The 26867-nt window shown below is 33.3% G+C and overlaps 2 protein-coding genes across 6 annotated transcripts; one reads left to right on the forward strand and one right to left on the reverse strand.

The window, feature by feature from the left end:
- The first annotated feature begins 5923 nt into the window (after window positions 1-5923).
- On the forward strand, window positions 5924-12603 carry LOC123215706 (agamous-like MADS-box protein AGL30). Of its 5 annotated transcripts, none has more exons than XM_044635910.1 (12): window positions 5924-6483; window positions 6940-7125; window positions 8576-8632; window positions 8738-8756; window positions 8888-8952; window positions 9062-9077; window positions 9171-9232; window positions 9351-9447; window positions 10051-10098; window positions 10179-10306; window positions 10587-10944; window positions 12201-12603. In XM_044635910.1, exons 1-12 carry the CDS (start codon window positions 6470-6472, stop codon window positions 12210-12212), a joined length of 1062 nt encoding a protein of 353 aa, XP_044491845.1. In that variant the 5' UTR covers window positions 5924-6469; the 3' UTR covers window positions 12213-12603. The 5 variants fall into 5 exon arrangements, with proteins under 5 accessions (XP_044491845.1, XP_044491847.1, XP_044491848.1 ...); XM_044635912.1 differs by having other exon boundaries at window positions 5925-6483; window positions 6919-7125; window positions 8573-8632; XM_044635909.1 differs by having other exon boundaries at window positions 5927-6483; window positions 8573-8632.
- A 5312-nt stretch (window positions 12604-17915) lies between these two features.
- On the reverse strand, window positions 17916-19618 carry LOC123215406 (expansin-A15-like). Its single transcript, XM_044635478.1, has 4 exons — window positions 19483-19618; window positions 19229-19362; window positions 18828-19140; window positions 17916-18725 (listed from the first exon to the last, which is right to left on the reverse strand). Coding segments are annotated over exons 1-4 (756 nt in total). The 5' UTR covers window positions 19485-19618; the 3' UTR covers window positions 17916-18418.
- Window positions 19619-26867: the final 7249 nt, after the last annotated feature.

Consider the following 26867-nt stretch of genomic DNA (forward strand, 5'->3'; position numbering starts at 1 on the left):
ATTAGATTTTTGGTCAAAAAATTAAGTTGCAAGTCACCCATGAATTCCTTTTGTGGTCACCAATTTTAATTTTTTAAGAAATTCTTTTTCTATTGTCCCAAATAGGTTTTGAAATAAAGTTTTAAGTACAATAAAAGAAAGCACACTGAACTTTAATTGATTTTGGTAATGTACACCCAAATTTTGATTGGAGATTCTTTGTGTTATTGTTACACAAGTATATCAATGACTTGACTCATGTGCTAAGGATAGAGGATGTGGAGCTTAAAGGAAACTTTGTCTATGAGAAGCACCCAATTTATATTTTGGATAGATGGGTTAAAAAGCTTAGAAACAAGCAAATTTTTCTGGTTAAGGTTCTTGGAGGAACCATCAAGTTGAGGAGGCCACTTGAGAAGTTAAGTAGGATATGAGGCAAATGTTCTCATAATTGTTCAAGTGAATATCAAGGACAAAATTCTTTCAAGTGGAGAGAAATGTAACACCCATAGGATGCTTAAAGGTATTCTTGTCTTTTTTCATTAATTATTATGTTGATGTGTTTAAAAAGGTGAAGTTAGTGTTAAGAGTTGGAATGGACGTTTGCCATAAGGGTGAACACTTGTTCATGTATTGAGAAAGGAAGATTCATTATTTCATGTTGGTTGCAGGAAAACAACAAGTTTGGGAAAAAAAGCAAGCATTCCCAGAAGTATGCACACTCATTCATCAATTCATCGAATTTGAAATTGGATAAGGACCAATTTTACAATGATTTCGGGATTTGCATTTAAATAGGAAACAATTGGAATGATCATTCATAAGAGTATTTGTGACGTTATTCCAAAAAAAAAAAGGTGTGAGTTAAAAGAGATCTTTGGAGCAAGAGGAACCATTAGAGTTAGCCAAGCCATGCAAAAATTCTTTATTTTTGACAGAGGAGAAGTAAGTAGTATAACTTAATTGAATTATGATTTAGTATCAATAAAGAGTTATGTTCCTTAATATGTAACCTGTAGATATTATATGCATGTTATGGTTATTTGTTGAATGTTACATATATGCTTTCAAAAAGATTGATGAAAATTGATTTATGCCATAGGTATAATCTTTATAGCTAGAAAAGCTATTGATGATATATGATTTGTAGTAATTTTGTGTATATTGTGTAGTGATTGATAAAGAAACATGTTATGGTCCTTAGAGACTGATTTGGATGAACCTTTGCATGTGTATTGTGTTGTTGTGGCTAGAATTCACAGAAACCCATAGGTCATGAACAATCATTCCTATGCATATGAACATTTGTTCATCCTAGTGGTTAGAGATAATTATTCTTGTTCACCCTTGGAAGGTGCATTAGATGGTGAAGACCATGAATGTCTACTTGATATAGGACAAATGTCTATTCATGGTGATCCAGGATGAATTATTAATTTTAGAGCAAACAAACATGTGTAATAGAAGGGAAATAATGTTGTTAGTCAACGTTAATCGAGAGAGGAGATGAACAACCATTTAGGTCTTGGTTAACGCCCATTCATAGGCTATATGAAATAAATGTGGAGCGAAGGCAATGGATGCCCATTCATGCATTAAGGAAAATGACTATTTTACTTTTATATTATGTGTTAAAAAGGATATAAGTATAGAAAGGCCCTAATAAAGGCAGAAAAGAATGAGATGGGAAATTAAGGATTTCTAACTGTGTGGATCTCCGGAGTGGATCTAAGTCAAAAACCAAAAACAATGTACATCCTTTTCAGCCACCAAGTTGTGTGCAACATAGTAGTGAAAGCATTAAGACTACTCTTGGTGACACTGATACCTATGTAATTTATTATGTACTCAACACTGGGAGTCTTATCATTTGGGATGCTCATACAAGTATTTGATGTTGGGCACCTTAGCATCTGGGATGCTTATGCTATATAGGAGAGGCATGAGGCCTAAATCCTTTCATGATTAAGATATCCTTACCCTGAAGCCCGACTGACAAGTTTATTAGATGTACTTTATGATAAACATTTAGGATGTTGTACTCTCACTAGGCCTCTGAGACGTTGATATATATCGTTTTGCATTAGTCATCTGGGATGACACCGCTAATAGAGAAATGGCATTGGGTGCCAGAATAGTTTGAATGGGTATTTAGGATGTTGGAAAAACATTTGAGAGTACCACATTATATTAAGGATTGGAAGTTGGAACATATTGATTATTATTGATGTTATGAGCAAGATGTCAAAAGGTTATTTATGTACTAGGTGTTTTTACTCACCATATTCCTTGTTGTGGTTTTGCAAGTAAGTATATAGAGCAGAGAAGCTAGTGGGTCAGTTCAAGACATTGCATGAGGTGAAGGGCAATTCATTCATCTTTCTTTATGAATATTTATTATGTATTTATTGATTTGAGACTCATGGTTATGCAACATTGGATTGTATTTGGGATGTTTAGACACTCAATTATGTCTAAATGACTATGATGTTTATTTGTATTAGGATGTTTGAATTTAATACGTTTACACATTTTTGCACGCTACATATAGATTGAGTTGTATATCATGCTTTTAATTCCACTGTGTGTTGATTGGGGATTTAAGTTAACACGTCTTTTCTAGTCCATATTCTGAGTAAGGGTATGTATATAAGGAAAGGTGTTACAAAACGTCTAGCAATATATCTTTTAACACCTCATTTCACCAATTGACAAATATCATTTTCACCTTAGACATTATTTTGCTAATCAAAAGTTCAATTTAGCCTACCTAGAAATTGATTTTGCCCCCTTGTCAAAATTCAATCAGTAGGCATGATTTACCTAGTTTGCACGATCATGTCTATAGGGCAATTGACGCCAACCAATGGGAATTCAATTGATTAATGACCATATATAGCATTCTATACCAAATAACATAACCTAAACCTTCTTAAATCACTTTTTCATTGATGATGAACCAATTTTAACTCAAAAAACACAACATTCATATAAAAAAAAAAATCCTAAACCCCAACTCGAATGCAAAACACAAATTCTTCACCATAAAACATCACAACAATCACAATAAAAAAATGTGATTAGCAAACGACTGACTTTTGGCAAAAGATTCTCTAAGTTTGTCGAGTGTGAAGTTTGAATGTGCCCAATTTTAGTCAAAACCATCTTTATACATTGGGGCAATTTTTTCCAACGTCATTCTACTAGTTATATTTGTATAACCCTTAAAGTGTTGGCTAAAATAGTATAAACCCCTAATATGATTAATTTAATTAGTTAGCCTTTATTAGTGTTCTTTCAAAACTCAATGAAATTTGCCTTTTAGCCTGACTACATTTATACTTTTCTTCTTGGATAAGATTTTGAAAAACCTTTTAATAGCTAATGTGATCCAAAAAGAGGTGAATAAGATCTAAAAATTTAAACACAAATTATAAACCAACACAAACAATTTCAAATATCTGAAAATAAATAAGAAAGGGAAAGAAAAAGCTCAATATTTATAGTAATTCAGAGTTTTATCTTTCAAGCCTCTTACATCCATCTTCTTAAGCAATCGGTATGAAGTTCCACTATCCATTTAAACTTATACATTAGCTTGTCCGAGATTTTTCCAAATACAATAGTTACATGGGATTTCACCCACAATGGTTTTAAACACAAGTATAAAGTGTTAAAATGCCTCTCAAAGGTTGAATACACAAGATAAGTACAAAAGTTCTCTCAAAAGTGTAAGTTTAGGCTTAGTGACAGAAAATAAGAGCTTGAGTTTAGAGAAAAGTTAGTGCAAATTTGATGCAATCAAGTTCCTAACCTTTTTCAACTTTAAATGAACTTAATTTATAGGTAAATGATGTTAGACAAGTTGAAATAGTCATTAGGTTGAGAAATGTATTCGTTGACATTTGAAAGAGACAGATTTCTCTTAAAATGCACGGGTGAATGAGTGTCACACTTAAAATGAACAGGCATCTCTGACTCGAAAATCTTATTTTCTGAGCAAGTCAACCTTGTTTAGACCTCCAATGTTCGACTTCTCTTCTTATGTCACATGCTTGAACATGCGTCACTTTTTTAACGAACATGTGTCACACTCTTTATATCTCAAAGCCTTCCAAAATTCTAGAGTCATGAACATTAAGTACAAACAAAGACTTGGACGGTTAGAATTTAACTTTTGAACGGGCATTACTCTTATTTGAATGGGCGTCCATTAAATCTTGACATGAAACCCTTTGACTTTGACTTTGACCATGAACAATGCCTATGAATGCGGAGACTTCCCGTTAGTCTTCATAATATTTAATTAACGGGCATCACTCAAACGCTTGACTTTTCCCGCATTAACTCCATTTAAGATCAAACGAGCACAATGGATGAGAACGACTTCCTCATGAGTGGTTTGAAATTGGTTATGAATTAGCATCACTGTTTTGATGGACAATCATTCATTACCTATCAGAAATGTGCCAAAATGACAAAAACGTGAACAAGAACACGCATGACCTCATTCATCTGCATGCACGAGGCGATTTTGCTCTATAGACAGGCGTTCATCACTCATGGATGGTTGTTCATCATGTATGTATTTGTATTTTCAAATTTGGTTCATTTGATATTGTTTTAACACATTTTATGGATTTATTAGCTATTGTAATTTCAGTTTTTTATTGTCATTAAAACACTTTGAAATCCGACAAATTTCATTCATGTTTTAACTTCCTCCTTGGTTGGTCTTTCTTCTTTCAATGGACAAGAAATCTTTAGCCTGAAATAAATCATGGCAAAGATTTACACAATCCTTAAGTCAGAAGAAATGATGGACCAAATAAAAACTGAATCTATAATCCTTTGAAGTATAGGTCTCAAAAAGCTGAAAACCATGAGTTTTCTTCACTTGAAAGACCACTAGTTAAACCACTATAGAGGAACAATTAATTCATGAATTTTTAGTAATTGCACTTATTTAATTATCATTATTAATAAAGTTTATAAAAAGATTAAATGGAGTTTAAATAACATTGCCCAAAATATTATTATAGCCAAATGACTATAGTCTGATGAAATCAAAGATTCATATAATTAAATTTGAAAAAAATCATTCTTTTACTATTTATTAAATTTGTTAAAAAAATTTAATATTTTTTAATAAATTGTTGAAAAACTCCCTAAACTAAATAACATTTTACTTCTAAAATTTAATTAAATTTTTTATACCCTTAATTTAAATTAATTTATATTAAAAAATAAATAATTTATCAGTATAAGTATAGATAGAAATGTCAATTATGTATAAGCATATGTTTAAAATATGAATTTTATATTTTGAAAATTTTAGTGGGGTGAATAAAAATTTTAGGTTATTTCATACATTTGAAAAGAAAATTAAGTTGTGTTTAAAAATTATAAAATTTTAATGTCCCTTAATAATTTTTAAAATGACAATTATATCTCAATGAACTTATTAGAACACAATAAATTCGGAGTGTAAATATAATGTTACAAACTATTAAGATAATAGATATTTTCAAATTAACATTTGTCCCTAGTAAGCTTTAAAAAAGGACCTTTACATTCCGATATTGTTCAAAATTCAATCTAATAGGGTTTTTTGTTTAATATTATAAACTTAGGGAATAAATTATAGTTAATTATACTCATATTATAATATTTGGATAAAATGATATAAATATCATTTGAATGTTAAAACTAATGGCTTACTTTGACAGTTTGACAAAACTCTGTGTCTTTTTAAACCTTGAGTGGGATGTCATTTGGCCTCATGAGTATGTTTATTAGTAGCCACAGTGATGTGTTGTGGCATATATAATTTGAACGTATAGTTGTATACAACATAGCATAATTTTGATGATCCGCATTTTTCTTTTTCATGTATGAAAAATCTACACTTACTAATTTAAAAATCAATGCAGAATGAGAAAAAAAAAGAGTCAAATCTCAACTTGAAATTCTCTTTTCCTATTATTTATATGTAGAAGAGATTTTTACGTAAGTTACATATCTTTATGAGCGCTGGTAGTCATCTAGAAGGATGGATTCTCTATTGCTCAAACAATTATTAGGTTTGAGTTATGACTGATTGTATAGTAAAGATGTATTTGTGTTAATGGGCGGCATGAGAAGATGTTATTATAACCGGACAAGGTGTTTTTGAAACAAGAAGAATTGTAAAGGGGTTGTAGATTAAGTGAGAGTAACAAGAACAGAGAGTGTGTTTAGTGGTAGGAAATGGCATAATGAAGAGAGTGATGCGGTGATTTGGGTGTAGTGGACAAGTAGTTTGTTGGTTGGTTGGTTTGTTTGATTGGTTTGGTGATATGTTGCAGAGTTAGAAGGGGTAAGGGATGTTGGTTTAAAATGAAATGGAAATGAATGAGTTGGTTTGGTCGGTTTTGTGGGAAACTTCTGAGCGATCCCTATTCTCCAGCTCCCTCTGAATGACCGCTTTTGCCGCTCACCCGGTCGTGTAATGCAATCCTATATGTAAGCTCACACCTCTGCTTTCTCTTTTAACCTCTTTCCTTCATTTCCTTTCAACTTGTCGTTTGATTCCCGCATTTCCCTTCCTTTCTCCATTTTCACTTTACAACCTCGGCTTACATTTTTCACTTTTTTTTTCTCTGTCTCTCTCTCTCTAAAGGTATAATTTATCATCTCACCCTACCTACTTTCAAATTACCCATATGGTTTTTTTTACCCTTCTTTTTGGTTTCTTGATTCACCTTTTTTTTTTTTAACTCCTCCTACCATTTCTGATCAGCCATCCCCCTCCCCCCTTTTTGTTAATTTGTTTCACATGTTGTGTTATTGGTTCTGCAGTAAATTATCAACTGAGTCAATCTGAATGTGGAACGGATTATGGGAGTCATAAGAATTTAATTTTGTTTTTGGTTTTTGAAGAATAACGTAGGATTTCAGTTAGTTTTGGTTAATTTGCAGGATGGGAAGGGTTAAGCTTAAAATAAAGAAGCTGGAGAATACAAATGGCCGCCAAGCGACCTATGCCAAAAGGAAACATGGCATCATGAAGAAAGCTAATGAGTTATCAATTCTGTGTGACATTGACATAATCCTTCTCATGTTCTCGCCCACTGGCAAGCCTTCATTATGCAATGGAAAGCGGAGGTGCTCTTTCTTCATCCTAATACTCCTTTGATTCTTGTTTGGAAAACAAAAAATGAGGCAAAAATATGAGATTTATTCTAATAACCAATGTCATTATATTTACTTCTTTTTTTCTTTTGTTTTATATACTCCCTCGCTTGCAACTAATATAATGTTGACAACCTTGCCCTTTAGCGCTGAGGCTAGTTTAGAATTTAGATAGCTTGTTAAATGGTCATTTGAAAGCCCATATAAGATAAAATTGTATAGAATTCCTAATAGCTTGGAGAAATTATGAGGCAGAACAATAGGAACACCATTTAAGAAGCTGACATTGAAGGTTGCCTCTTGTTTTGAGTTTATATTAATTCTCTTTGAGGTTATGGCTGATAGAACTAAAAGGAAAGATAACAAGTTTTTGCAAATTTTTTGTTAAATTTCCTGTCGGTTTGCTACTAATCATGCTTTTCTTGTTAACATTGAAAATGAAAAGGAGAAAACATTCATCTATGCGAAGTAATTTTCTTGCATCATTGCTTCTCTAGATAAGTTGGTACTCATTCCAGAGAATTGTTAGGCATTAAAAAACTTGTTCAATTACATCTTTTATAGATTATTCATATCAGGTTTCTTAGATTTTTCTTGTCCTACTTTACATAAAGCAAATGAAAATTTGAACACAAATAAGGAAGGTTAGAAAAAATGAATGGACTTCATAAAGACTTGTTTAGATATTTCAATTAAACAGATTGACTTGATACATTAATGATGTAAAAATTATTTCTGTTTAGTGTCTTCTTATGACTAATGATTATCACCATCTGTGGAACCAATCCTCTGTTGACACAAGTGCTTCAATCTAATATAAAAGTCATGCTTCATGGGTGATAATCATGTCATCAATGAAATCATTAGATACTCTCAGATTATGACTTATAATCTTTGAGGCCTGGTAATGAAAGGGTTTTAGGCACCGCTAATTTGATCTGCTCGAATAGCTTTGTTTTAAAGAGAGTGAATTGTGAAGTATGCAGTTTGAGAGTGTTGTTTTAATAAAGGAAAACTATTTTAGTTGAAGAAGGAAAATAAGAAAAAGAAACATTGTGCTGTCGTGATTCATTATGAGGACGTGATTATTATCCAGCAATACTTATGTTTTTGAGAAATAACCTGGAAAAAAATTTTCCATTCATTTCTCTCTGATGTACAAAAAGTTTATAGTAGGTTTTTATACATCTATTGGAAGTAGTTTCTGAATTAATTGGCTATGCAAAATCCAGTTAGGCCAAATATTTGTCGGCATGACTTTTCTGCATGTTCAAAAGAAATCATTAGTGAAGACTTTTTTAAATATTCTGAATTAATAGGGGAAATTCAAGAGTTTGAGTGCTTTATCTTCTTTACTTTCAATTCTAAAAGGATAGAATATTTACAGCAATATAATCTTTTCATTTTTATGTGAGCTTAGTAGCATTGAAGAGGTCATGGCAAAATTTGCTCAGCTAACTCCACAGGAAAGGGCAAAACGGTACCATTAAATTTTTTCACTTGAAAACCATTTGATTGGTTTCTAAATTTTTTTGTTTAAATATAAATTTGGATTAAAATATTTTTTTTCTTTAAATTGGAACAGGAAGCTGGAAAGTCTTGAAGTAAGTTTTTTCTTACAACCCATTTCCCTGCACTGAGTTTTCCTCTCTCCTATTCATGTTTTGTCTAAGTGTATGTAATTCCTGTAGTCTAATCTGTTAAATTATTGTTTGTATTTTCTTCGAGAGTCTAGGCTCTGAGAAAGACTTTTAAGAAGTTGGACCATGATGTAAATATACAAGAATTTTTGGGCACAAGGTTTGTGACATAAATCTGCAATATTGCCATGGTTTGCTCTATTTAATTGGATTGACTTTTTATTTTAAATCTCTGTAATGAGACTTTTTGTTTTTTCCTTTTGTTACAGTTCTCAAACAATAGAGGTATGCATGTAACTTCATTATTTCAATCCGTTCATGATCATCTAAATTTTATGATTGTAGCGTATTTTGTACTTTCCAAATTGCTTTGAGCAGGACCTGACGAATCAAACAAAGTTATTGCAAACTCAAATTTCTGAAATACATAGGCGTCTGAGGTGAATTACCCGAAATGGGGTTGTCGTGGTTTCCATTTTATTCACCTAAAGTTTAATTCAAGCAATTCAATGGTCAGTTGTAATCAGTTCTAACTGTATGATATATTGAATTCTACAGCTATTGGACTAACCTGGAGAAGATCAACAACATAGAACATTTGGGTCAAATGGAAAATTCAATCAGGGAATCACTTAACCAAATCCGTTTGCATAAGGTATGCTCTATCATGACTGGGGGAGAAGCTATCTAATGAGGTTCATGTCAATTTACTTTTATTTATTTATAGTCTCACTAAGGCAATAAGTGATTGAAACCATAGATTGGATTAGGGTCTTCACTTGGACATATTGCTTGAGAAGATGTAGGAAATGGATAATCTAATTTTACAATTATATCAGGCACAGTTGTAAATGACAAGTTTTATTTGAGGAATAAGGTTCTTATCTTCAATGAATGAAAGGGCAGAGCCCAATGAGGCTGGAGATATTGAGATGTTTTGATATCTAGATTAAATTTTATTTGAATTGGCTAGATTCATAAAAAAATAGAATAATGATAATTAAGAGAGCATGTATTCAAACCCTGAAAGTGTAAGATGGCTAGATTTAGCTGAAGTGTCTAAGAGGCAAAGAATGGCTGGTTTTTATAGGTACCCGAAGAATGACAAAAACTTGATTAGCAGATGCAGATTTAGAAGTCTATTGGCTTTAATATCTTCTTGCCATAAGATTTTTATAGTTTATCACTGCATACTTTTTATTTTTTACCAGTAAAAAGCCTTGCTGCAGCATTTATTCTGTTTAAATTTCTTCTGCAGGAAAATTTAGGAAAGCAGCAGCTTTTGTCATTAGAATGCACTGGTCAGGTGAAAAAATGCTCAACTCATCTGAGAATACTCTCTGATTAGTTCCTGTAGATGTTTTCTGAACTGATATAATTTTGCAGTTCCAAAATGCATTGCATTTGCCCTTCAGACTGGGTTCTGAGCAACAGCTCCAACCCCTTTCCTGGATTCCAAATAATGACAATAGACATATGGTTTTACCAGAGGATCCAAATTTGTTTTCACATAGGTGAGTGGACCTGTCTGAGATTATGCCTCTAATTGCAGAGTTTCACTAAAGTTTGAGTTCTATATACTTTCTATGATGTGCAACATGAAAATATTGTCCCATAACTCTGAGAGAGAAATGTAGAAGTATATGATGGAACTTATGTTTCATAAGAAGGATCAGAAACATGGCATCTATGTCTTTCACAGACATTGCATCCATTCCATTCTTATACAAACTCGTTGAATGAACTTTTATTAATAATCGTTCTCAACCCAGTGAATTCTTTTTCTTTATATAGGGATGTGGAATGTTCTGCAAGTTCCTCTTTTGGGAGTTATTCTGGTTACTTTGGTACAAACAAAAGTTCAGAGATTTCTAATTCTGGGCAGGAAAGTAGCCTGCTTAGTGAGTTAAGTGGAACTGCATCACTGAGGCTGCAACTGGGGGGACAATGCTCCTACCTACCATATAATGTCAATTTGTTGAATGATAAATTCCAACCAGTAGGAGAGATGAGCATACAAGAAAACCCTGTGGATTATCATGTCAGTGGAAGCTTGGAAGCTCCTAGAACTGGGTATGACACACATGGTAGTTGGGCTTCCACATCTGGGCCTTGTGAAGTTAGCCTGTTTGATGGGCGCTTGTATTCTCAGGTAAGCTTCCATTCTTTATACTCTGGGTCAAGTGAATGTACTCACTTTCTGTACTCATTGTGTTGATAAATCATGAATTTATATCCTCCGTTAGCTTGATTGGTCAACTGCTTGGATTATGGGCGAATAAGAGAGAGATGATAATTGAGCAAGTTTATAGTCTTCTGTTTTCTTGTTTAGTTATTCAATATGGTCTTTTCAGTTTTCCCTATGTTAGCCAATCTCTTATAATTTTGTTAAATTAGCTATCCTTCTCAAGTTTGGTGCTAGCTGAAAAGCATTCAATTGCTAAGCAGATGATGAATCACTGATTGTAGTTGTTTACTTGGAGCAAGTAATTTATCTTACTTAATGGAGTACATAAGGAATTTGAAGTTATCAATAATATGGAGCTAAAATACTCTTTTAAGTACTTCTTTGCCTTGAGATACTTCCATTCTAAATTTTCAGCAGGAAGTCTGATGATTCTGTGATGAGCATTGTGATTAGAGAGCAAAATTGTTTGGATGTTGAAGACTCCCTTTTTTTTTTTCAGTTTCTTTTACTTTTTCTCCTTTTTCATTTTTATGCTCTGATAATGCCCTTAGTAGCTTAACAAGCATTAAGCCAGAAGTACAGGATGGCTGTGAGTCACACTGCTATCTGAATATGGGGCACTCTTGGCCCCATTGCTGCCCTTGGTGCCCTTCAATTTATGATCCATTTATGAAAAAAAATCATGCAATTAACTTGATTGCTGTTAACCACATATTTTTAACTTCCACCAGTCCTGATTGCCTGTAAATTTGATTTGTGAGGAACATAATCTAAAGTTGTCTTGAGCATATTATTAAAATGTCTCTTGAAAAGGTGGTTTTGCCATGCCTTGTAAAATAATTTCAAGTCTGTTACCACTATTAAACTTTCTGATTATATTTTTTATTCTTCTCTTGGTGAGTGAAGGAGGGATCACAAACATATTAAAAAAAGGGTGCCACGTTTTAGAATGGTTGATGTTTTGTTGAGCTCATATGAATGACAAAACAACCGATATTTATTAGTTTACTTTTGGAAGTTGGGTGGAAATTCTTCTGCATATGCAACTGGAGTGAATAGACTGCCTATTGTAGGATCAGAATTTTTTGGGAGTTACAGATTGACTTAGTTATATGTAAATGATTATTTTGTTCTGATATATCTTGAATAGTTTAGCAGTAGCGGCTTGTTCAATGAGGCCACCTCCTTTTCTTATGTAATGTTTGATTATGCATTTGCAGCAACTCAACTGAGATTGAAAGAGTTTTACAAGTCAATCATCGATGAAGTTGATGGAGCACATAGTTTGCCTAAAACTCTCAAGCACCAAAGTAGGCTTGCTGATTTTGAAATGGTCTCCTTTAGCTGTTCAAAAGCATGAATCAGCCAGTGAAATATGTATAGCATGACAAGTGACCTGTTGGCTACTTGCTCGATTTAATGGTGCCAGCATAGTTGAATGAGGCACCACATTTGTGATATTATATCATACGTATACAACAGTAGGTTTTTGGGAGCTATTTTTTTGCACCCTCCTTTTTCGGTGATGAGTTACTAAGCTGTAAATTATTTTGCATATAATATATAATCAATATTTGTAACCCAAAACATCATCTATAATATGAAGTTTCTTTCCCAACAGAACGGATCTGTGCTTTTCTTATGATCATTGAACTTTTTGGCTTGTGTCCAGGTGCAATGCTGGTAGTGTTATCATGTCTTTGTATAATTTAAACCCCCAATATAAGGAGAAAATGTGAATGGGCTGTGCCCAACTGGGTAACCTTTCTCATTTTAGGGAAGTGAGATTGTGGGCAACTGCCAATTCCAGATGGTGACTGCAAAATTCTTTGATTTGATATCAGTGTCCTCCAGCATTGTAAACTGAATTATCATGATAATGTCCATGGATTTTCTTCCAAAGCCAACCTGGATTACATTACACTAATCAAATCATTAAGACTTTTGTAGCAGGGAAAACCATTAAAAAGATGAGGTGTTGGAGATGTTTAGTAAAGATACCACGTGGACACAGCTCCTAAGACGCACTCCAATTTGGACAAATGCCTTGACAACCCAACTACTAGAAAGCGAAATTAAAAAATGCTCAAAAAAGTAGTTTAGATGATAAAATGGTGTAATTTCAAAGCGAAAAGTTTGGATTTAAGTTTTTCTAACAAGAATATTCTTGATGATCAATTATTCGATCTAAAATTTTACTAATTTAGCATAATTAATTCCATTTTAAAAGAATATTTCATTTCAGATAAGAGTATTTATTATCATAAAAAAAGTAAAATTAGGAATGAAACCTAGGGGTAAGAAAAAAAATAAGCAGAATCGTTTTATTAATTTAATGTGGTTAGTTCCATCCCGAAAGGGATGGTTTGACTCGGGTGAGGTTTCTTATTACTTTAAAAAATGTGAAATAAGAAATGAAACCTAGAGATGAGAAAAAAACAAATAGAATCAAAATTGAAAGATATCAGACATTATGGTTTTGATTTTTGCCTAAAACAAGTGTTCACACAGTAGATTTCAATTACCAAATTTAAGGAATCAACAAAATGCAAATAGTTTTCCGTTTTCAGTTCCACCATTTTAACAAATCCGAACACAAATAAGAACCAAAATTAGGAATAAGGTCCTTGATTAGTTTTTTTTTAAATTTTTTAACAAAACGATGCTTTTTTTATCGTTCAACAACACGACATAATGTTGTTATTTTAATTAATACCTCAAAAATCTAATTTTGTCCTAATTCAAATTCCTCACTCGTTTGTAGGTCAACTCAATCTATTTTTTCTATTAGGGAAAAGGATTATTCCCATCCAAGTTTTAACTGAAATTCAAATCATATCTACGACAATTGAAATACTTAAACTCTGACCTATGATCCAACTTTTGTTAACTTTTTTTGCTAAAATGAGAGGTAAAATGATCATTTTACTATTTATATTAAAAAAATATAAAATTTATTGCTCCCCCCTCCTAGGTTTTAGAAATTAACATTTCATTCTTACTTAAAGTTTTCAAACTTTGAAAAATAATATTTTCATCCCTAAACCTAAGGTTTTCATATTTTTCAAACTCAGTTGTCCCTTATAACTTTCAAAAACAATAGTTTCACCCCCCACTCTTCAATTTCATCTGTCGGCATCCCTTCAAGCATCATCTCTAGCCTCCTTCTCTTTGTGTGAAGAAGAGACAGAGATCTCTTCGTCGCACCGTACGACGAAGAAATGAAAATTTCTTCATTGGACCACCTGTCGTCTCACTAGGAAAAGGAGGTTGGAGACGACGTTGAAAGATGAAGTTGAAGAGTAAAGGTGAAACTATTGTTTTTGAAAGTTATTTGGGGCGACTGAGTTTGAAAAAGGCCAAACGACTATTTCCCACCCAAGGTTTGATGTTTTCTCAAGTTTTCACCATTTAACTATGGAAACACCAAACACCCACCCATGACCAGTTAGGTTTAACAAAACTCTAACGGTAGTAAATTTAATCTCATTTTTCCCCCTAAAAGTTTAAAAACTAACATTTTTTCTCTAAGCTAAGTTTGAAAATATCGCATTTCCCCCCTAGGGTTTATTTCCAAACCCTTTCACTTTCTCCGGTGCCATCACCGATCGTCTTCCCTCCCGACGGTTTCTCTTCCACCGACGGCCCCCCTCAACTCTTGCACTACGCATCCGACGCAGAGAGAAGTCATCTGGGAAGATAAATCGTCTTCCCAGATGAAGATGAAGACGACGACGATCACAGTTGTCTTCATCGTAGTTGGAAGATGAAGACGAAGATTAAGCTCGATCGCAGTTGGAAGATGAAGACGACGACGACTGGGAAGACGAAGCTTCGTCTTCCCTGACGAAGTTCTTCGTCTTCCACAGCTTCTCCGACTCCGATGGGGCGTCCAAATGGGAGGAAAGAGATCGCCGAAAAGAGATGATGCTTCGGGAGGGAGAGGCCGTTGGCAATGGAGCCGGAGATATTGTCAGAAATTTCAAAACGAAACCCTAGGATGAAACTGTGATTTTTTAAAACTTAGGTTGGGGAAAAATTTTAGTTTTTAAAGTTTAGGGGGGCAAAATAGATTCTATTTTAGTTTATTTTTAATATTATAGAGAAAATAACGATTTTACCCTTACTACCGTTAGGGTTTTGTTAAATCTAACCGGTCATAGGTGGGTGTTTGGCGTTTCCATAGTTAAATGGTGGAAACTTGAGAAAACATCAAACCTTTGGTGGGAAATAGTCATTTGGCCTTTGAAAAATATAAAAACCCTAGGTTTGGGGGTGAAAATATTACTTTTCAAAGTTTTAAAACTTTAGGTAAAGGTGAAATATTCGTTTCTAAAACATGGAAGGAAAAAAGTAATAAATTTTATATCTCTTTTATATAAACAGTAAAATAATTATTTTACCTTTCCTTTTAATAGAAATTGAATCATAGGTAGGAGTTTGGGTTTTTCAACTGTCGCAGGTGTAATTTTTAATTTTAGTTAAAACTTGGGTAGGAAACAGTCCTTTTCTCTCTCTATTATTATACATTGTTGGCAGAGCTAGCCAAATTGAGCCCGAGGGCAAACTCGACTTAGTGCCCCAAGGCTTAGGCCTTGGGAGATAGGGATCGGTCTAAGCCCTATCTCCAATTTTACGGCTTAGCCACTCATAGGATCAAGCCCTATGTGTGGGCTTGGGGTTTAAGTTTGAGTTTAAATCTTTTAACGTTATTTTTTAAAGGCCAAAGGACTATTCCCCACCCAAGTTTAGGTGTTATTTCAAAGTCATACCCATAAGATTTGAAAAACCTGAAATTCAACCTATTGATCAACTGAAGTTAAATTTTCAGTTAAATAGAGGGATAAAATCATTATTTTATTAATAATATTAAAAATATATAAAATTTATTATATTTTTCTCTCCTAAGTTTTAAAAACTAACATTTCACCCCTCCAAAAGTTTTTAAACTTCAAAAAATCACATTTTCCCCCTAAAACCTTTCTATGTGCATCAACCAACGGTTTAGGGTGGAGAGTGGAAGTCATCAGCGTCGGAGATAGTGACCAGAGAGGTGAAGAAAAAATTTTGGGAGGAAAATGTGACTTTTCAAAGTTAGAAAACTTTAGTTATAGGTGAAGTTATTAGTTTTTAAAACTTAGAGTGGAAAAGATAAAAAAAATTCATTTTTTAATATTATTAATAAAATGACAATTTTATTCATCTTTTTAACTGAGAATTTTAATGGTAGTAACGTCATGGGTGGGACTTTGGGTTTTTCAAACTCTATTAATGTGATTTTAAGAACACACTTAAACTTGGGTAGGAAATAATCGTTTGGCTTTTTTTAAGTTATATAAAAATAAAATTTTAAAAATAATTTTAGGTGGCCGACCAAACAGCATACAGGTTGGCCAATAAAACTGACAAAGACACAATTTAAGAGGTTAAAGGTCATGTTATGGCCCTTATTTTACAGTGAGATAACATGGCTTACAAACCCGTGTTTTGACGGGTCATATCTTGACACGGTCCGTGGTCTGACAGGCCATGCCGAAATTAGTAACGGCCGAACCCATGGACAGGTAATTATCAGATGCTCTGCCTCTTAAGCGCCTAAATTGTTTGTTTTCACCGTTTAAGTCATAAAGTACTATTTCCCCAAAAAAAAATAATTTTTAAAACCTAAATAAAAGTAAAAGAATATTATTTTGGTAAGCAGAAATCTGGAACGTCAATTTTGGACCAATAAGTTAAATGAAATAACCGATTTATGCGGCGACTCACATGGGTATTTGTCCGGTTGTATGATAGCGGGCCACGTACTCTGCTCGCGCCTTTAGATGCAGTAAAATTGTGACACGTAACAAGTGAGAAGGGTAGATTAGATAAAGCCTGCGAAGAGAACAGAGTCACGTGGCTCGAGGTGCTGTGAGTTGACCCACCCATCCATCCCCAACGTAACCTTCTTTTTCTTTATTCCTTTCTTATTTTCAAAATTTTCGTCTGACTGTATCACGAAAAAGACGTTCAAAAACTTATTGATTAAGTAAGAATATATGGTATTTTTTTGTTAAAATTCTGATCTGAACATGGGAAATTTGTTGATGAATTATGGGTAGTTAGTAATGAACAACACATCTTTCTGCTAAAATCAGCAAACAAGCCACAGCCATAGAATCTTTTACAAAGCAAGTAATAAAGATAAGAAACATAGAGTTCAATCAATGCATATGAGAATGTAAATCAGACACGCAGTAAGGATCATCACCCTTAATTTCCAGAGGAATTTTTTAGGGTTTATTTTATCACTGTCATCTCAACTTTAGGTAGTTAACAGATGGGTTAAAGGACATAACCATAATTTTATTCTGGAAACATGAGAGATAAGATTTGGCTCTGAATTGAAAGAATCAGGAAGATAAACAAACAACATACAGAGAGAGAGGTGATATAAAAAAATATTATTTGTTGGATTCCATAAAAAAGCTGGCTGCAGGGCAGCCACTGCCAAACCAAGAACAGAAGACGAAGCCATAATTTCTTCAACTACTCGCACGACTTCGCCTTTGGTTCACTAGTTACAGTAGATATGGATATTAATTTTTTCCATTTCAAGTTCCTAAGCACAACAAAGTTCAAACAAGCTGCCTGATTACTTGCCAAAAAATAAATTAAATGAGGTCTACTGCTTCGTAACTGTTAAAAAGCAAATTCTCTCAGCCAGGAAATTAAATTAAATAATACTTTCGCCAGAATTCAACCGCGCGAGATTTTTGGTCTTAGGATATTTTGTTTTAACAATTTAAAATCAAGTTTCAGTCTCTTTCCTGTTGCGGTGATGGTATGTATGTCTATTCATGATTTCACAATGATGGGAGGATTCAGAAATTAAAATAAAGTGTTTGGCCATTTAATTGTATTTCTGAGATTATTGCATTAAAACGCCATCCATGTAATATACTTAGCACTCTGAGGCTTTTCCATTAAAACCAGTAATAGATTAGACATAAAATTCCATTACAATAACCAAGGGCATACTCAGCCAAATGCTGATAACAATTACATTACAAGCCAAGCGAAAAAATGATCTGACTTAATAAATCACTAATGGCGGGTGGTAAAAAACCACCTCCTCCACCACTCCCATCCGCCGCTTTCCTTACTAGAAAACGCAAAAAACATCTCCAGGACCAGGAACAATAAAATTTCCATAAGCTGGAATAATAATCAAATTAGCTCAAAATGAAAAAGAGCCATTTAAAATAAGCCCTTTTCACTTTGACCCGACAGGACCGCCCACCACTGAGCACACAGACAGTATACTAAATATATATATTTATATACTCTAGACCCCTAATATGCTTACCGTTCATACTAAAATACTGATTAGTATACTAATACACTAAACTTTACCCAACATCAATTGTTTGACATTGACAAGTAGATGGAGCTGTCTCTAGCGGAATTGAGCGCCAGAGAAAGTCTGGCCAAAGGACCACCCGGCAGGGACGGCATTGTAAGACACCACTGTACGACCATCGCTAGTTGTGACTTTAAATGAGAGGGCTTGGCCGTTGAGAAGGGTGTTGCTTTGCCAGTTTTGACCCCAGTTTCTTGACATTGGTTGCCAGCCAGTTCTTGACCCTTTAATTGAAACGGCATGAACATCACCAGCACCACCAACGTTTGTTATCAACACTAGGTTGAAGTATGAGTGTCCATTAATGGTGAATCTGATGCCTCCCTTTCTTCCGCATGCAACCCTATAAAACCCCACCACCAATTAGTCATTTCTTTTTGAAAAAAAAAAAAAAAAAAACCCTTCAAAACAGACATCTTTTAAGGCGAAAAACCAGGGAGAATACCTTCTGTAGGCTACAGGGACAATCCCAGCTCTGTATTGGGCAATATGTTGGAAGACAGGCTGTGAAAGATCAAAATGGTGCAGAGGAGGGTTGCACCAACCCCCTGCATTGTTAGGAAGGGCATTGTTTGGTGGGCAGAAATTGGTGGCTGTGATGACAATAGAGCCAGGCAAGCACCATTTGGGATCACTCATACACTTAATCTCATAGCAAGCCCCACAGCTCAGCCCATTGTTGAAAAGAGCAGTGCTCAAAGCTGCTGTGTTAGTACCATAACCCTGGCTGTAGAGGTTACCATACCCACAAGCTCCACCTGAAAAAAAGAAAAACCAATTAAGTAGTCAGACTGGCAAGAATCCTTCAGTAGTATAAGAAGGTAGGATTGTTCCACAGTTGCATACCCATGGTCCCTGAAGCATCACCACCTCCATAGAAAGTAGCATGTGCATTAGTCCACCCACCATCTCCATAGACATGTACGGATGAGACCATTGCTAGTAAACCGACCAAGAAAATTTCAAAAATGCCCATTTTCCTGCACAGACAAGTTAAAACTTAAGCAATTTTATGAATATTAGAAACAATATGAAGTTGTGTGTAAATGTGTGTGTGCTAGAATGTGGAGAGAGAGAGAAAGAAGAGACAAGATGATTACATGAAGATATTGGAAACACAAAAGCAGAGGAAAGAGAGAGACAATGTGAGGGAGTTGAGTGAAGAGAATGGGAGGGGTTGAGGGGGAATTTATAGAATTTTAGGAAGGGGGTTAGGGTGAGACTATATCTTTAACTAACACTTTGAAGCTAGTTGGATTGGGACCATAAACTGCTAGGGATACATAACATATTAAAGTCTACAGTTTTTGCGATGAAATAAAACAAGGCACATGCGGGCTTGAAAAGCTGTTTCCAGCTTTAAACCGCGTGATTTTGTTACTATCTTAGCGGGAAAATGCCAATGAATCCAACTGGGTAATAACAGTAGTTTTAGCTGACCCCACTTTGCTTTTTTTGAGCTGAGTTTGTTTTTATTATAATTAAATTTTTATTTATACAGGATAACGATTGTAAGACTTATCTTTGAACTCGGAATTTTAGTAATAGTCGGTTCAATTCAAAGGCACGGTACAAATTAAATAATAGCGGCTTTAGCTCCTTGAGGTCTTTCCACTTGCTACCTTTGATTATTCAGCCGTTTAGTAGGACTATAGGGACTGGATTATTAAATTCAATACCAAATCTTTTTTCTGGTGAACGAATTCAATAGGATACATTTTGAATCACGTTATATATTTAATAGGATATATTTTGAATCACGTTATATATTTATTCTTTCTCATTGAAAAATGTATTCCTTCCCTTCGTTTCAATATGGCCGTTCAAATTTATGCAACTTTAAATGTCTAAATCTAATTCTATACCCAATTTAGGCCAAATAACTAGTTCCCACTCAAGGATTGATAAAAACACATATATCCACCCTTTAAATTGGAAATAGTCATTTCCCCATTCATCTATTTGTTACTTTTAGCAGTCAAAGAGTATTATGCATTTATCTAAATATTATAATAGAGTTAATATCATTTACAACTCTAATAATATAAACAAATTACACTTTAATCTTAAATATTTTATTTTTTTGCCTTTACATTTTCATTTTACCGCAAAAAAATTAATCAAAAAACTATCGTTGACTATATTCATCATCAACAAAATTCAATCAGTGTCGTTATGATATATCTTTATTCTCTAACTTCCTCTTAAACCTACAACTTTGCATGGATCTCGTATGCTCAATCGCAAAAACTTTTATATTCTCTCCTTTATCACCATCTGTCTCCCTTCTTTTTTACTTAGAACCACCGCCATCTCCACCTCCCAATACAGCATCAAACAACCCAATCCCTCCTTCTTGGGCCAATCACGTCAGTTAGAGATAATTGCTCATTAAATGCCTAATTTTTCTAACCCCAAGCTCATCTCCTCCATGAGGCATGTCATTCTCAGCATTTACCAAACTCAATATATTCTCCAGGCTCTAGCTCACACCCTAACAACTATAGAATTGTGAATTGAGTTGTAAACTAAATCAATATTATTGAAAAAATATTGTACAAAAGATAGTATTACAATGTAATTTGAAAAGAAATTATAATTTTATGAAATAGGAAAAATAATATATAACAAATCAAAACTATATCGAGTCAGAATCAGATTTAATCAAATTAATCATAATCGAATCCGATTAAAATCGGACCAAATAGGAAAATAAATTTTATCTCACACTCCCTCGTAATTGTAGCGAGAGTTTTTAGAGCTATAATTAAAGACAAAAATTGAGAAGTCAATGGTGTCATGGTAGTAGCAAGAGATGATATCATTGTCGAAAAATCAGGAGAAGGGTTCTCAGAAACAGAGGTAGCAACAAAGTGAGCTATGGAGAAAGAATCACTAGTATAAAAAAAAAAACCATCGATAGGAGAGAGACAAAAATAGGTGCTCAATCGTGAGAGAGGACAAGAGTTGGTGCTTAATCATGTGAGAGATAAAAGTAAGGGCTTAATCATATGAGAGACGAGAGTAGGGGTTGACGTTGGCTTGGCCCCAGGTTGATAAGGCAGTCGGAGACAGAGGAAGAATGTTGCAAGAAAGAGAGGGTATCAGAATAACAACAGAGTAGTTGTGAGGGAAATTGTTAGTTGCTCAAAGTGTATTAGGAAGCAAGCTTTTAAAAGTGTGGAGGACGATTGATATGAGAAAAAGGTAAAACCATAAGGCAAGGGCCAAAAGGTCAATTTTTAAAATTGAGAAGAAGGAAAAAAAAATTTGTGCAAGAGCAAAAGGTCAACTTTAAAACCAAGGAATACAAAAGGACTTCAACCCTTTGATACCATGTAGATTTGTGAATGGAATTGTGAATTCAATCAATATCAATGAAGAAATATTGTACAATAGATAGTATTACAATGTAGTATGAAAATAAATTATAATCCTTTGAAATAAGAAAAATATTATATAACAAATCAAAATCATATTGAATTAAAATTAGATTAAATCAAAATTAGATTAAATCAAATCAATTAAAATGGGATCAAATCGGAATTAGATTGAATAGAGAAATAAATTTTATTTCACACTTTCCATAATTGTAGCAATAGCTCTTGAAACTGTAATAAGAGACAAAAGCTAAAAAGTCAATAACGTCATGGTAGTTGAAGAGATGATGTCATCATCGAAAAACCAAGAGGAAGGTTTCCAAAATAGAGGTAGTAGCAGTGTTAGCGATGGAAAAAGAATCACCAATACATGAGAAAAAAACCATCAATAGGAGAGAGACGAGAGAAAGTGTTCAATCATGTGAGAGAACAATAGGTGGTGCTTAAGATAAGAGCAGAGGCTCAATCATGTGAGAGACAAAAACAGGGCCTCAATTGTGTGATAAACAAGAGAATGGACTAAATTGTATGAGAGACGAGAGTAGCAACTAAAAAGGTAGCTAGAAATGGAGGAAGAATGTTAGTAGAAAGAGAGGGTACTAGAACAATGACAAAGTAGTTGTGGGGGAAGCTACTAGCCACTCAAAGTGTAATGAGGGTGAAATTGCAAGCTTCTAAAAGTGTGGGGTGTGATTGATATGAGAAAAAGATGAAACCCTAAGGTAGGGGCAAAAGGTCAATTTATAAAACTGAGAAGAAGGAAAAAAATTTTGTACAAAAAGAAAAGGTCAATTTTAAAATTGAGGATTTTATCATTTTGATACATGTAGAATTGTGAATCGAGTTGTGAACTCAATTAATATTATTAAAAAAATATTGTATAATATATAGAGTTACAATGTAATTTGAAAAAAAAGTTTAATCCTATGAAATATGAAAGATAATATATAACAAATCAAAACTATATTGAATTAAAATTAGATTGAATCAAATCAAAATCAGACTGAATAGGAAAGTGAACTTTATTTCACACTTCCCTACAATTGTAGTGAGAGTTCTCTTAGCTGCAATTTAAGATTGATGTTGAGAAGTTAGTGTCGTCATGGTAGTAGCAAAAGATACTATCATTATTGAAAAACCGGGATAAGGGTTCGTAGAAACAGAGGTAGTAGCGGTGGAGAAAGATTCACTGGTACAAAAGGAAAAACCTTTGATAATAGAGAGACAAGAAAAAGTGCTCAATCGTGTGAGAGGACGAGAGTTGATGCTCAATCATGTGAGAGACGAGAGTAGGGGCTGACATGAGGCTTGGTCTCGAGCTAAGAAGGAGACCGGAGATGGAGAAGGAATGTTGCTAGAAAGAGAGGGTACCAGAACGATGATAAAATAGTCATGAGGGAAGCTGCTAGTTGCTCAAAGTGTAGTGGGGATGAGACTGCAAGCTTCTAAAAAGTGTGGGGGGCAGCTAATTTAAGAAAAAGATGAAACCTTTGGGCATGAGGCAAAAGGTCAATTTTTTAAACTGGGAAGATAAAAAGAAATTTTGTGCAAGAGCAAAACTCAATTTTAAAATTAAAAAATACAAGATGAATTTATTTCTTTAATACTATATAGAATTGTGAATCAAATTGTAAACTCAATCAATATTATTGAAAAAATATTATATAATATATAGTATTATAATGTAGTCTGAAAATAGATCTTAATCCTATAAAATATGAAAAATAATAGATAACAAACCAGAATTATATCGAATAAAAATTAGATTGAATCAAATTAATTAAAATCGAATTAAATTGGAATAAAATTGGAGAGGGAAACAAAACTGTTGACCGGGCTAAAGATAAGCTCTCTGAAATTGAAAGCAGCCTATCAAATTCACTGGGTGAAATCGTCCTAATGCCTCACCCTATTGAGGTGGATGACTGGGTATGGTTGGATTCAAACCGAACCAAGTTTGAACTCACTCGAGCTTGAGCTCGACTTAATAATAATAATATAGCTCGAGCTCGTTATGCTTAAGTTTGAACTCGGTTCGAGTTTAGTTTGACTCGTTTTAAATTCGAGTATTCATTATTAAAACGACATCATTTTAATACATATTAATCGAAACGATATCGTTTTATATTAAAAATTTTAATTTACAAACTTTAACAATTAAGCTCGAGCTCGAAAATATTGGCCAGAGCTTGAGCTCAAACTGGTTTAAGATTGGCTCATTTTAAACTTATTCAAACCGAATTCAAGTTTAAATTCAAATAGATTTGATTCGAATCTAACCTTTAATGACAAGCGCACTTGGCGTAGGAAGAGAAGGAATGTAAAGAGAAAAAGAAGGCGGCGAAAAGCATGTACAAATCGATTTTACTAGAGGATGAGATGCACGAGGCTAATGAAAAGATGTTGAAGTAGGGGAGGAACAGTTCCTTAAGGCTTATAAGAAAGCAGAAAATGCGGACTTTTTTATGAGAAAGCAAAATGTTATTGCTTATAAAATTTCATGTTTTCTATTATTTTATTGAATAACAGTCGTCTGCTTCTAACTTCAATTGGCGAGATGAGGCTTTGCAGTATCTCTTTTTTGACGACATTCATCCTTGGCAACAATTATTTTAAATTTATTTTTTTACTTTTTTAATAAAATTAATATAAAATTAAAGATAAAAATATATTTAATAAAAATCTAGAGACAAAGCATTATTTAATTAATTTGGAGATTTTTTTTTGTCTTTTCAATTACTTTATAAAAAAAATTTAATAATTTTTTAATAAAATTTATCATTGGGATGTTTTTTGAATTTAGATTATGTTTGGTCTAGATAATTCTTTTCTTATAACAAATAAAAATATATTATTTCAAAGATTATTGAGTATACTACATATTATTAAAAGGGAAATTATAATAAAAGATCAAAATTAAGGGGGTCTAAGCGAAATTACCCAAAATAACCATGTTTAAACAAAATACTCAATATTTGTGAAATAACCAAACTGCCCCTATATATAAACAAGGCAAAATTTTGATATTTTTCACGGTAAAACGCCACGGTCACTGTGCAAATCCGAAGAAAAATTGCTCTCTCTCCACTGTCCCACTGTCACCTAGATTTTCGACGATTTTCTTGCTTTCTGACGACCAAAAATGGTCAAGAAGGTTAGTATATCTTTCGTAATCTTGTTTGAATCAAGTTATTGTTCATATTATTGAGATTTGAGTGAGATTTTGTAGTTCGAAATTTTAGGATTTCGATTTTGAACAATATTTAAAATGTTTTGATTCTTGGTTGTTTTCGTTGAATTTGTTGAGGGGTTTTGTGTTATAGCTTATGTAGATTTGATTTATATTGAAATTGGAGGCCGAAGTGATAGATTTTTGGCCGAAAAATGCGTCCGAAGTGTTCGACAGTCTGACCATGGGAACAGTGGATCCCACGGTCATGACGAATAATCCCATTGTCAAGAGATATTGATAGTGGGTTAGGGGAGTTAAGTGGTTTTTTAAAACATTAGGGAGCTGGCCGTAATAGATTAGTCCACTGTGGGCGCCTCTTTAATTTGCCATGACAGTGGGTTGTTGCCATGAATATTGTGGGTTGGGGGGAACATTTACTTTTTTGAAACTGTAGAGGTGATAAGAGATTCGAAAATTACTGAGGGGGCAAGGGATAAATATTGGACATGTTTGTAACAAAAATTTTTTAGGAGGGTAAATTGATATTTTTTACATCTAGGGTTTCTCAACGTGTAGTTTTCGAATTTTATATCCGTTTTTTCTGTTTTAGGGTTTTTTAATATATAATTTTTTAATTTGAGATTCAGTTTTTCAATTTTTGTGCCATTCAGATACATTTTACTATATAATGACCTAATTTCACTCAATATTTTGGTTTTTTCGTTTATAAGATATATCGACTCGTATTTTTGAATTTTAGTTTCATTTTTCCGAATTTCGCCATTTTATGATATTTCGATTCGTATTTTCCAGATTTTTCAACGATTTATTCTATTAGTGAGATTCTTATGTATTTTATCTGATAGAGTTTAAATTTCAATTCTGTTTTTTCAATTGTTCACATTCTAGGGTATATCAACGTATAGAATTCGAATTTTATTTCCGTTTTTTGGAATTTCACCGTTTTAGGATATATCAACTCGTATTTTCATTATTTTGGAACGATTTTTCGATTGTTGTCATTCTAGGGTATTTCAAGTTTAGAATTCGAATTTCAATTTCATTTTTTCAAATTTCACCGTTTTAGGATATATTGACTCTTATTTTGAAGATTTCCAAATGATTTTTCGATTATCAATATTTTAAAGTATTTCAAAGTATAGAATTCGAATTTCAATTCCGTTTTTTTGATTTTCGTCATTTCAGGATATATTGATTCATATTTTCATATTTTCGATTGATTTTTCGATTGTTAACATTCTATGGTATTTCAATGTGTAGAATTCGAATTTCATTTCCATTTTTTCGAATTTCACCGTTTTAGGATATATCGACTCGTACTTTTCAGATTTTCGAATAATTTTTTGATTGTTGATATTCGAGGGTATTTCAACGTTTAGAATTCAAATTTCAGTTTTGTTTTTTCGATTTACGCTCTTTCAAGATACATCGACTCGTATTTTCCAGATTTTTAAACGATTTTTTGATTATTGACCTTTTAGGGTATTTCAACATTTAGAGTTCGAATTTTAGTTCTATTTTTTCGATTTACGCTCTTTCAAGATACATCAACTCGTATTTTCCAGATTTTCAAACGATCTTTCGATTGTTGCCATTTCAGGATATTTCAATGTTTAGAATTCGAATTTCAGTTCCGTTTTTTCGAATTTTACTGTTTTAGGATATATCGACTCGTATTTTGAAGATTTCAGAATGATTTTTCAATTATCGACATTTTAAGGTATTTCAAAGTATAGAATTCAAATTTCAGTTTCATTTTTTTTATTTTCGTCCTTTCAGAATATATCGATTTATATTTTCATATTTTCGGTTGATTTTTCGATTGTTAACATTCTATGGTATTTCCACGTGTAGAATTCGAATTTCATTTCTGTTTTTTTGAATTTTACCGTTTTAGGATATATCGACTCAT

Source organism: Mangifera indica, chromosome 5 (genome assembly GCF_011075055.1).
Source record: "Mangifera indica cultivar Alphonso chromosome 5, CATAS_Mindica_2.1, whole genome shotgun sequence".
NCBI lineage: Eukaryota > Viridiplantae > Streptophyta > Magnoliopsida > Sapindales > Anacardiaceae > Mangifera > Mangifera indica.